This window comes from Carassius carassius, chromosome 3 (assembly GCF_963082965.1).
Source record: "Carassius carassius chromosome 3, fCarCar2.1, whole genome shotgun sequence".
NCBI lineage: Eukaryota > Metazoa > Chordata > Actinopteri > Cypriniformes > Cyprinidae > Carassius > Carassius carassius.
The window spans coordinates 27324174-27336724 of NC_081757.1; the positions used below are offsets into that span (position 1 = coordinate 27324174).

At 37.2% G+C, this 12551-nt stretch overlaps 2 protein-coding genes across 2 annotated transcripts; both read left to right on the plus strand.

Annotated features, from left to right (window-relative positions):
• Nucleotides 1-1984: 1984 nt before the first annotated feature.
• LOC132124276 (bone morphogenetic protein 15-like) lies at nucleotides 1985-4538 on the plus strand. The gene is made up of 2 exons (XM_059535228.1): nucleotides 1985-2537; nucleotides 2948-4538. Exons 1-2 carry the CDS (start codon nucleotides 2204-2206, stop codon nucleotides 3754-3756), a joined length of 1143 nt encoding a protein of 380 aa, XP_059391211.1. The 5' UTR covers nucleotides 1985-2203; the 3' UTR covers nucleotides 3757-4538.
• Nucleotides 4539-8076: 3538 nt separating this feature from the next.
• On the plus strand, nucleotides 8077-9204 carry leap2 (liver-expressed antimicrobial peptide 2). Its single transcript, XM_059523139.1, has 3 exons — nucleotides 8077-8341; nucleotides 8739-8908; nucleotides 8999-9204. Exons 1-3 carry the CDS (start codon nucleotides 8273-8275, stop codon nucleotides 9036-9038), a joined length of 279 nt encoding a protein of 92 aa, XP_059379122.1. The 5' UTR covers nucleotides 8077-8272; the 3' UTR covers nucleotides 9039-9204.
• The last annotated feature ends 3347 nt before the right edge of the window (nucleotides 9205-12551 follow it).

The following is a 12551-nucleotide window of genomic DNA, read 5'->3' on the forward strand; positions in this document are numbered from 1 at the left end:
GGCTCATTAAAATTTTTTCTTGCTGGCTGCCTTCTGGATTAATTGTAAAGGTTTGATAGAATTGGCTGGAAGACCTGCCAAGAGAGCATTGCAATAGTCCAGCCTGAACAGAACAAGAGCTTGAACAAGGAGTTGTGCAGCATGTTCCGAAAGAAACGGCCTTCTTGATGTTGAATAAAGCAAATCTGCAGGACCGGACAGTTTTAGCAATGTGGTCTGAGAAAGTTAGCTGATCATCAATCAAAACTCCAAGGTTTCTGGCTGTTTTTATGTTTTTCTGGCTGAGTTATGGTTAATGTGCCTAACTTGATGGTGAAATTGTGATGAAACAATGGGTTTGATGGAATCACAAGCAGTTCTGTCATGGTAAGGTTGAGTTGAAGGTGGGGTCCTTCATCCAGCAAGAAATGTCTGTTAGACAAGCTGAGATGCGAATACCGTCGGATCATCAGGATGGAATGAGAGGTAGAGTTGAGTGTCATCAGCATAGCAGTGGTATGAAAAGTCATGTTTCTGAATGAAAGAACCTAATGATGCCATGTAGACAGAGAAGAGAAGTGTAAGTATTGAAGATTTGGATTCCGCTCTTGTCAGTCTTAGGGCTTCAACAACTGAGAGCAAGGCAGTCTCAGCTGAATGTCCACTTCTGAAGCCAGATTGGTTGCTGTCAAGGAGGTTGTTTTGTGTGAAAAAAGGAAATTATTTTAAATATTTTTATAATTATTTTATAATTATTATTATTTTGAATACAAAATAAAACCATTATTTCTGTTGGTTTTTGACACTAAATTATTGTAGGGTTCACCTTTTAAAAAAATTTTTTTTTACCACCATATAATACTAATTAATACTTAATACTAATACTAATGGTGATTCAATAAATGAAAATTTGACCTATAAAGCACACAAAAAGAGTTAAATGATTTCACACAGTTGTCAATAAATATCAGATATAAACAAAACAAATGTGACTGTCTGTGTTGATTTCACATGTGCATTTTTACTTTGGTTGCAAAAAGTTAAATGTTTAGTTTAACTTTAATGTTTTCATTCAGTGTGTCAAAGCTCCATAAAAAAAACAGTCCATTAAATACGCATTATTTAGACTGTCATGTCTTATTGTTTGTATATAGCAGGTATTATACTAATAGCATGTATTTCAATAATTTGTTTTATTTTGTTAAGATAACGGATAACATTGTGAATTATTTGAAAATCTGGAATCTTAGCGTGCAAAAATTAAATAAATCTAAATATTGAGAAAATTGCTTGTCCTTGGCAATGCATATTAATAATCAAAAATTACGTTTTTATATATTTACGGTAGGAAATGTACAAAATATCTTAATGGAACACGATCTTAATGTCCTAATGATTTTTGGCATAAAAACCAAATTGATAATTTTGACCTACACAATGTATTGTTGGCTATTACTATACCCGTGCTACTTGAGATTAGTTTTGTGCTCCAGGGTCACAAATGTTTGTCAAGATTACCAAAATATTTGATATCCTAAAACACAAGCCACACAGTCTATGTTTTTATATCTTGATTTATAGCCTACCCCTAAAAGGCGACATCCTCTGAGATACAAACATTTAGAGACAGATTGCAAAAAAGTAAGCATTAAATTAGTAAAATTTCAATGTAAACCTAATAAGCTAATGCTGAACAGCTTTTTAAGCAGGTAAGTCCCCCAGTTACACAATGTGTAAATACATCAACTTTTATCGGAGGGTGAGTAGATTTGTGAGCTAAACAAAGAATGTAGAAACTAATAATGTCACCTCACCTAAATATTCACAACAAAATGAAAACAAGAAATAACACCCCTAAACTTTCAGTGCTTCTCCCCATAGCTTCTCAGAGTTTGTACCCCCGAGGCTACTTCGCCCCTTTTAGGGTTAAACAGGTCTCCTGTAAAGACCAAGTCTGCGTCCCAGTGTGATATTAGTAATTTTCCATAGTATTTAAGGCAGATAGGGACGCAGGGGAACTGTGTTCTGCACGCAGGAGCGAAACGTATCGACACGAAATCAACGCCGACGTCAGGTAATTGGGCATGACGTCACACGATTAGCTGCGCCGCAAAAAGGTTGTCACCTTCAGGTCACAGGTGATGTTTAGGTTGAATTCCGGCCGCTGATTGTCTTAGACGATGGTAGCCTTTCAGGTGGCACTCGTCTATACGAGGGGCTGAACATGAAGGCTACCAGCAGTCACACCTGTCTGAGACTCTGTTTGTTTGTGCTGCACATTTCTACGCGCGTGGCCGGAAACATGGCCTCTCCGACCCAGTTTGGCGTCACCAATACAGAAGTTCGCCTAAATCGACACCTCAAACAGAGGAACTCTTATTTTAGACCTTTCAAAGAAAGCCAAACTGAAGACGAAGCTATGCGACTCATGTTACGTCTATACAGGATCGCGGCGGATGCAGATGGACGACCAAAACAGCACAAGTTATTCGGCTCCAACACTGTGAGGCTGCTTCAAGCGTCCACCACTGAAAAACACTTTGTCCCGACCTCAAGCGGTAAATAACTCCGTCTTTATCTCATACACATCCTTCACAAGTACATCTAGAACACATTATGCCTTAGGTTAGAAGAAATGCTTAATCTTTTTGTTCACATTTAAAATAAAAGTTCTAATGTTCCATGAAGAACCTTTTACATCTATGGATGTTATTATTGCACAAATATAGTGGACCAATCTGTTTCGGATGGTTAAAATATTCTTCACACTCAAACTGTTCACTGAAAGGTTCCTTTGGGAGCCTGAAATGGTTCTTTTATAGCATTTATGCATTAAAACTCTTATTGTAATGTTTATTTTTAAGTTGTGTTGAGCAGTGTAGCCCTTACATTATTAAAACATTTAGGCCTATTGTCTGATTATTTGTTTTCTTTGTCTCTCTTCTATCTGTAACCCCTACTGGACTAGACCTTCAGTATACCTACACAGTGAAATATGAACTGGAAAACCTCTCGTTGGACAAATTGGTGAGGGCGTCTTTTATGCACCTAAGGTCGCCTGTGTCATCGCATCTTTCTTTTATCTGTGAGGCAAGAGTCACGTCACTTCAAGATCTTCCTACAGGAGAACGTGTCATCATGGGTCCTCGAAGCCTGTGGACCGAATCTGATGTCACAAGACACGTGTCCGAGTCGAAAGATGGCCATGTGTCCCTCTTTGCCCATTATCGATGCACACAACAAGAACACGCCAGGTCCATTACACGACGGAAACACTTCCCACCTCAACACCATCTTCGAGCTCCAGTTTTGCTGCTCTTCTTGGAGGAGAACAAGCAGCCTGTGGAATGGGGGAAGCACTTCACTCCCCTTTCTCGCCCCAGGACCCGTCGGTCCAAGGAAGCTGGGAGCATCGTCTCTGACATCCCCAACTACAAGCAAGGGCTGAACAGTGTGGCCAAAAACCAGTGCAAGCTGCACTCCTACCCTGTGGCCTTCAAAGATTTGGGATGGGACCACTGGATCATTGCACCCCCCAAGTACAATCCTCGTTACTGTATGGGAGACTGTCCTCGTATCCTGCATTACGGCTACAATTCACCCAACCACGCGATCATGCAGACATTAATCAGCGAGCTTGGTGCAGCAGATATCCCGTTGCCCTCTTGTGTTCCTTACAAATACAAACCTGTCAGTGTGCTGATGATGGAGAGGAACGGAAACATAGTTTATAAAGAATATGAAGACATGATTGCAGACTCCTGCACCTGCAGATGACTTTGGGCTCAAGGTCAGTCAAGGACAAGAACTAAATGGTCCTAATGGACAATGTGAATTTCTACTAGCACAGTTGGAAAAAGAATGGCTATGTTGGGTTTGATTTGCCTGTTGCCATTTCTCGTGCAGTACTAACAGCATTCACACAGAGATGTTTCTGTAAGACTTGAATTGTGGAGAGTGACCAATTCAGTCTCATCTCTCGCAGTACCCAACTGTTTGGGGATGTAGGGATGAACAAATGGATTCTGATTGGTAAATGAATGAGCTAATATAATGCGTTTTTTTTTCTATTTACTCTTTGTCTATGTATGTTTATTGTTTTCCGTCTTGTGTGTATTAATGTTGAATCTTTCATTATGTATTTATGCAGGGGAATGGAGATGGAAAATGTTGGCACTTTATTAAAGACACTGTACTGAAAAGTCTGTCTAAAGAAAATCGGAAAATGTAGAAGAAGAAAAAAAAAAAATGAAGCATGAGAGAGCCCTGTCTGTTGAATTCTAGGCTTTAATGCTGTTGTGTCTCTTGCATTTGTATTCTCTTTCTGAAAGCAAAGGGCACGGCATTCAAAAGCAAGCGGAGAAAAGGCGCAAATGCCAATTTTGCACTACCTCAAAGAAGACATCCATTAAAGTATATGAAAGAGAGACTTTCATAGATTCATTTCTTAGAGGAGAAACTAAAGTCCATGCACTTAAATGAATGTTTTAATCCCATGATGAAAGATGTTGAAATAAAATGGTTGTTTTGTATAAAAAAAGAAAGCAAACTTACATATACCTGTTGTGTGGTCATTTCTCTCTCTTTTGTTTATGTTAATATTTGGTCAGTAGAGTACGCTCTTTTCCCCAGCTGTGCTTCAGCTTTATTAAATCTCAGAAGTCTGCAGGAATGCTGGTCTGAACTGGCTTCTTTGATGTTATAGAAGTGATGTAACTGTGGGTGAAAGGGCATTCAGAACCTTATGCGAGAGTTTAGCCTCTGCAATATCAGGACAAGATGTTGATGTATCGGAAGAAGGTTTTGAACATTGTCTTTATGCTATAATACCTATGAAATTGTATACCAAAAAAACACGTTTACACAAATGCAGAATACTAGCAACGTTTGCTCTGTGGCATTTTGGACATAAGAAATCAATTCAGCAGCTCAACAGCGCCACACAGCGTCTCACTTGTAGAACTGACCATCACAACCACAGAAACGGTAACAGTCAGAGGCCAATTGAAACATTTCTGTCTGAAGTGGCCGATCAGATAAAGGCTTGAAGACATTACAGAAACTTAAAAGGTTGTGTACTGTCCTCAACAAGTTGAGCAGGTAGAAATCATTAACTAAAACCTGTTAATATAGAGCAGCTCTTACTGTTTACAGTTCTCCAAAAAATATACGTTCTGTCATGATATTCGTCTTCATGTTATTCCAAACACTTTGAGAAGTGCGATCAGAAATATGGATTATGGTCTGTGGACATTGTAGAGAAGGTCTGGGATCTCAAGCCAGAAATAAAGGAAACCATAGTGTCTTACAACAAAACATCACTTAAATTTCCTATAAGAACGGAAAAGTCAAAAGTCTCTATTCCATTTGTTCCAAAAAAGCTGACTTCTCTGTACATTACATTTATGTCTACTGTTTTTTTTTCTTTCTCTGTGGTCTGTTTGTTTTTGTCTGCTTGTGTCGTCTGAAGTGCATTTAGATTAGTTTTACTTCCTTTAACACATTTTACCGATTGTGTTTTAATAATGAGTTTTCTAAAATTTAGAGGCATTTTTTCTTTCTGCTCTATAAACTTGAATCTAAAGACCTTAGATTTAATCTTCATACTTTGTCATAATATTTTTTTTAATATTCTGCTTTATGATAAGGCCAATTTAAGCTTTATCTACTCACACAAAAAACCTTATTGGTAATTTTGTGTTGGTCAGAAGGTCTGGCTCACCTTTATATAACCTTGATGTTATTAATTAGAGAAGCCTATCAACAAAGGTGTCTGGCTATGATGTGATTGACCTTCCAATTTTTCTGTCACAGAGGAGCAGAGAAGTTAGAACTGAATTACATGAGTCACAGTTAAACTCCTTTTCTACAGATGCACAGACATAAGTACAGGAATATTCTATAAACCAAATAAAACTGGATGAATCTGCCAAGGCCCTTTTCTCCTCTTTGGCAACTGATAATTGTTTCACTTCCCAGCGGGATGGTGTACTTGGTCTGAAATCTTTTGACTAAGTGCCAAAACGGACAAACATGCCAAACAGGGACAGCGATCGCTGTCCTTGACCCCGGAGCACTGAAGGAACACCCTGATGAATTGTCTTCATTTGATATAGATCGTTAGTATAATGGATATATATAGAAGTTCTTCCCCTGCAGCTGAATTCCTCAGAAGTTTTCTTAAGGTTACTGATGGAAGAAATTTAGTCTCTTATCAAATGATAGAATGTTCCAGTATTGCTCCATAATCTGTTGTTCAGTTCACAGAATTATCTCCACAAAACCCTCAGGGTTTATTCATCGAATCTATGTAAAGTGAATTCATTTGCATTTTAAACTGCTAGTTTGTGTGATACTAACAGTGACCTGAGAGGAGTCACGTCTGTGCAGGTAGAGCTAGATACAGATCTCCTGGAAGAACTGCACAGAAAAGTTTCCTGATCATTATAAACACATGACTGGTGGTTTTCTGTTTATTAATGCTGATTATTGAACCCTGCTAAATGTTTCAAAGGTTATTTTTGTCAAGCTAGATTTACATTTCAAATGCTGCAACTTATATGTTTTCAGTGACATGAATCACACACCTTATGTCACAAGTTTGACTTTACAAGTAATATCAGGATTTCTGACTTTGTGAATAAAAAAAGAATTCAGATTTATTAACTATACACTGCTGTACAAAGTTTGGGGTCAGTAAGACTTTATATATATATATATATAGGGAAAAAACTTAATATTGTGAAATATGATTACAATTTAAAATAGCTGTTCTCTATTTGTACATATTTTAAAATGTAATTTATTCCTGTGTTGGCAAAGCTGAAATTACAGCGTCATTACTCCAGTCTTCAGTGTCACACAATCCACCAGAAATGTATTTGGTGTTTTACTTTTATGTATTAATATGAGTATTTATTTATTTTATTATTATGCATTACTATCCAGCATCGTCTGTTTGTTGTTTTTCTCCCCCTTGCATCATAAACATAAATATAATTAAATAATGTAAAATAAATTATTTTAAACATTATTTATATGATTTATATATTTATATATAAAGTTTTAATGAAGAAAACTGTTGCACTGCTTCATATTTTTGTGAAGAGCACGGTACATTTTTTTTTTTTAGGATTCTTTGATGAACACAAAGCTAAAAAAAGCATTTACTTGAAATATAAAACTTTTGTAACATTTATAAATGTTTTTACTGTCACCTTTGATCAATTTAACTTGTCATTTCTGAATAAAAGTATTAATTACTTAAAATCCAAAAATGTTTGAACGAAGTGTAAACACCACAAGCATAAAGAAGAAAAGCAAGTCCTAAAAGTGTAGTAGTCAGGAGCCCAGTATGCTGAGCTTGACCTCAATAAACACTTAACCAATATAGATTTAGATGCAACCTTGATCTGAACAAATCATGTTTGCGTCTTTCTCAAGAAGTAACTCACAGAACTTTGAAATTCCAATCTTGAGCTCTATCACAATATTATGAGCAATACAGCGAGCATGCTAGAAATATGTAAAACAAGGCCACCAGCTTATGAAACAGTGCTGGGTATTATTTACGTGCCAATCCCAAGATGATAAGCAGCACCATTTCCAGTAAACACCATGAGTCAGTGCGGAACCTTTGTGATGAGCTGGATCAGTGGTTCGACTCATGTCTGCCATTTTTGCGGCGACTTTTTTTTCCATTGTGTTTTTTGTCCATTTGTTATTCCTCCTTAAAACACAGCAGATCTTCTAATCATCATTGTTCTTTTTCAAGGCCCCTGCGCATGTATATATGATAAAAGGGAGACAGAAGAATTATGTGAAAGGAACTTTGAAGAAACAGGGTGGCCTTAGAATCATATATATATCATCTCAACTACATATTTAAACCTGTTTTTATATTTGTAAACACCACTGCATAGCTGTCTAAAATGTACAGTTCAATAAACTCTGGTAAAACATCACTGAACTCTAAAATGCTGACAAGCACATGTCCAAAATATGACTGATTTTTGTTCTTGTCCCTCATTCCTCTTGTTCTTTCTTATCCCTTGCTTCTCTCAACTCTGGCTGCATTCTCACCCAGAGCCCCAGAGGACAGCTTATCCAAATCAAAAACATTAAGCAAACATGTGCCACATCTGATAATGAAAAAGCAGAGAGACAGATGCAGAGAAAGAGAGAGAGAGAAAGGGATGAGGGAGAGTCTCTCTTCAGCTGATTGGAGGGTATATAAGACAGTATATCGTCTCTTTGGTCAGTGTTACAGCAACTGAAACATTTCTCATCCAGCATGCAGGATCACAATCACAGAGGGGCTCTTCTCGCCTGCTGCCTGGTGTGTTTGGTGCTTGTCCAGCAGGTAATTGTGATAACTTTTTATTTTTCATTTTCTTATTTTTTATAATTGAAAAATGTATTTGTTCACAGCTCTGTAAACGGTTGACTTATGATATTTATGTTATTGTGTTCACTTGGAATTGAAAAAAAAAAATACTGTAGATGACCTAAAATACTACGATAATAAATTATATTAAGTATTATCATTTTTATATTATTGCTTTTTTTATATTATATTTTAGAGTGGAACTATTTTAAAGGAGCCACAAAGCGGTCAAATATAATTTTGTTTTAGTTCTACTTGTATTCATTTAGATTTTGTTGAGAAAATAAAATGACTAATACTCAAAGCATACAGTTGTACAATTTGATCTCTTTTATGAAACAGATATAGCATTTTATTAGTGTGTGTGTTTCAGGTGACCTGCAGTCCTGTGCCAAAGTCGGACACACCTTCAACTTCTGTGCAGGAAGTTCAGAGGTCACTGAAGAGAACAGCTCGAACGACCCCGTTATGGAGGATCATGGGTACTAAACCTCACGGTGCCTACTGCCAGAACAACTATGAGTGCTCGACAGCAATATGCAGGTGAATGTATTTCTGTCCTGCTAACAATACTTTAAAAAATATGTTTTAAAAATGTAAGAACCGATTCTCAAGTTTTATTCTGTTCCACAGGAAAGGCCACTGTTCCTACACCCAACCGATTAATTCCTAAAATGAAGACTCCTTCCTTCTCTGATCTGACGTTTCGACACCATCATGCATGACGAGAGCTTGATTCAGTGAGCAGCAGGAGGCAACCGAATGTGCAATGCAGTTAATCATCACTTAGACATAATTATAAGCCACAAATGAGGCAATAGGTAATGTTCAGCAAGATTATGACTCTTTTGAGAGAGAAGCATAAACCTCATAATCCACAGTGGTATTGTTATATACAAGAAGCATTATGAGTGGAATTTTCAATAGACATATTTCAGGTGGTGCTGGGAAGGTGATACAGTTGTTGGGGCCAGTTTCCCTGAAGCAAATGAAGTCCAGTCCCTGTCCTGGATGTCCACAGAGCAGAGTGTAGCCTTTGGCACTAATTGGCAAGTGTAGGCAAACACATCTGCTAGTGCCTTAGCTCAACCCGAATGTTGTTGAACCAAAGCTAGTCTGGAGAAAAAGGGACAGAGAAAGTGCAAAGGTTACCATTATTGATTGTGCCTAGATGTTATTAACCATTTGCCTCCATCCTTTGCCTTTATCTGTTTGCTCATGTTTGTTTTATTACATTTTAGACTTATTTACCTGTCACTATTTACTGTATGTTGTTGTACACAAGCGTTTCCACCTCATCTAATAGATCAGGATTTACAAGCATCGTTTCAGTATGGGACTACTTATTTATTGTATTTCTCTTTTCATTTTGTATGACTCAACTGTTCATTTAAAGGTCCTTTTGTACGTATCTGACTATGTACGTCTATAAGATTTATATGTTATATTTACTGTACTGTAACTTTATATGTGCATGCCTCATATGAGTGAACTTTAATGTTCTGAAATAAAAAATATTCGAAAAAAGAAAACGGCTTTTATGTCATGAACCATTTATTGCATTTACAGTTTACTGCAGTTCCAGGAAAAAAAATTAATTCTATAGTGCATTTAAAAATGTTAACATTTGTGAATTTAGCCTGAATAGTTGGACATCAATCACTGTTATAAATTTGTCATGCAAGCCTCGGTGGTGTGATCAGGGCTTCTGAGCTGAGACCAGAGACACATGCAGCACACAGCAGTCATTTGGCTGATATGGTAGAGGTTAGCCAAGCATGTGCAGTGCAGACCGGGGACTAAAGTTCAGAGACACATAAATCAGATTCTAAGAAGACAACAAACACAAATGTAAAAGTATACTTTTCAAATGGCAATTCTGGGATTTTTCTGGGATTTAGTCATTGACGATTTTGTTGCCAGACAGATGGATCAAGAGATATTAAGATCACGACACATGAGGTCATATGGTGAAGTATGTAAGATTTTGAGCAGCAGCTCAGCACTCAGCCTCGGTGTGCTGTTCACACACAGTCTGAGTGACAAAGTAATCTGATTTTCACCGAACCCTAGTAATTGATCGGTGTCTTTTCTCCTGACTGGTGTAAATGCTAAACACTAGTAGATGACGCATACCTCATGAAGAGCAGTGAAAATAAACCTCTTTCTACACTGTAAAAAACATCATTGTAATTTTAAAGACTAAAAATGTCACAGCAAACACTTTTAATTGGCTAATGTTAAATTTCCTTATTTTCAGGTAGAGTTTGTTGCAATTTATGTTGTTAAATGAATATTTATTGCATAATTTTAGTGTCATGATGAGTTACCATGATGGTGTTTTGTGTTTGTGTGTATGACACTGTGTACCTTATTTATGTATTTACTTATGTTTGTGGAAATGTGATGGACTTTGATTTGACGTATGGCTTTCTTTTTACCATTTTACGATGATGTATTTATTGCCATGTATGTTTACACATACGAGGAATTTGTTTTCGTGATAGAAGCTCCGCAGTACAACAGAATGACAGCCACAGAACATAAAACACATAATAAAAGAATACAAAATACAAAAAATACAAAAAGTAGGTAAGGAATGACAATATACAAATTGACAATTGTAGGCAGGTATATTACATAAAGCAGTTATTTATGTACAGGTATATATGAGCAAAATTTAAGTGTACAAGGTGTGTAAGGTGGTTTGTTTTGACAGTTTTAAACTGAAAAGTGTACAGGTTGTTCTGTAAATATAGTATACATTGTGCTCTCTCTTTTTTTAAACCACATCTGAATACTTTTTTATGTAAAAAGGCAAGGATTTTAAAAAATGAATCATCTTAAACATCCCAACGTGATTATAACTTTTCAGAAATTAGTATAGGTATACACAACAAACTAACAAGCCAAGATTAGCTGTGATAGTGCAAAGAAAAGACAAAATATCCAACTGTCCAAAAATTATTTGGATACAGATCACCTTACAGAACTAGAGCTGAGAGGGAGTTGTAACATTCTGAGATGATGATGGATGGAGCAGACAGAACAAAATCAAACAGCCTAATTATTCTTGAAACTCAGAGGATACAAGATGAGATGTAAGTAAACAAAGAAATGAACAAATAAACTATTCCTTCAAGCAGGCACGTGCAGGGGGGGGGGGGGGGGGGGGGCGTTGTGTGCTTGAGCACCTGCCCCTTTGCGCCCAAAGTGCCCTTTTGTCAAAGCAAATTTTCCGCAATTTTTTTGTAATAACATGCCCTTTTGTGAATGCTATGTACTATGTATTTTTGCTTAATAATGTTATTGTGCACATTTTATCTCACCAAACATTTCTAATGTGCGATATTATTAAGACGTTTGTCTGTGAAATCTGCGAGATCTCTCATGCGCGCCGCGTCTGTCAGTCACACACACACGCATAAGGGGCCGTTCACATATCGCGTCTTTTGCGCGCTCAAGTTCGTTATTTCAAATGTAGGCGCGCGGTATGCGCGCTCATAATGGAAGCGACGCGGTGCGGTGCGACGAGCTAGTTTTTTTCCAGGCGCTTCCGCACCGCATCAAATTAAAAACATCTCAACTTTTCAGAATGCCGCAAGCGCACCGCAGGTCATATAACTTCCTCACCTTTTCCGTAACAACGCTGAAAGCTCAGCCAAGACGATGGGGGAGACAGCAAAACGTTCCAAAGTGTGGTTATACTTCACTAGAGTTGATGCAGACAACGCTGGTTGTCATAAGTGCAACAAAATTTTTCATGTAAGGGCGGAAACACAAGCAATCTGTCAAAGCATCTTTCAAAAGTGCATTATGTGCAGACAGAGAAATGCAAAGTTTTCGACTGCCTAACACAACACAAAGTAACACAACACAAAGTACCAATAACACAACACAAAGTAACACAACACAAAGTACCAATAACACAACACAAAGTAACACAACACAAAGTACCAATAAGAATACCGTTAAAGTACCGGACCCTTAAGCAGTATCGGTAAGAGTAGTAATACCATTAAAACCTTAACTATACCCTACCCATCCCTACTCAGAATAAGGTTTACCATTTGCATTAAGATTATTTTTATTACCACACTGGCATTTAATTTTGCTTAAGTAAAATGCACTTAATTTAGACCCCCCCCCCCCTCCCCAGGAAACAAGACAAAATTTCCTATATCAT

What these genes read in the sequence shown, in the direction of transcription:
- LOC132124276 (XM_059535228.1), top strand. Translation starts at nt 2,204, where the DNA reads ATGAAGGCTACCAGCAGTCACACCTGTCTGAGACTCTGTTTGTTTGTG. An exon ending in CTTTGTCCCGACCTCAAGCG is followed by an intron (nt 2,538 to 2,947) that starts GTAAATAACTCC and finishes CTACTGGACTAG; the next exon opens with ACCTTCAGTATACCTACACA.
- leap2 (XM_059523139.1), top strand. Translation starts at nt 8,273, where the DNA reads ATGCAGGATCACAATCACAGAGGGGCTCTTCTCGCCTGCTGCCTGGTG. An exon ending in GTTTGGTGCTTGTCCAGCAG is followed by an intron (nt 8,342 to 8,738) that starts GTAATTGTGATA and finishes TGTGTGTTTCAG; the next exon opens with GTGACCTGCAGTCCTGTGCC. An exon ending in TGCTCGACAGCAATATGCAG is followed by an intron (nt 8,909 to 8,998) that starts GTGAATGTATTT and finishes TCTGTTCCACAG; the next exon opens with GAAAGGCCACTGTTCCTACA.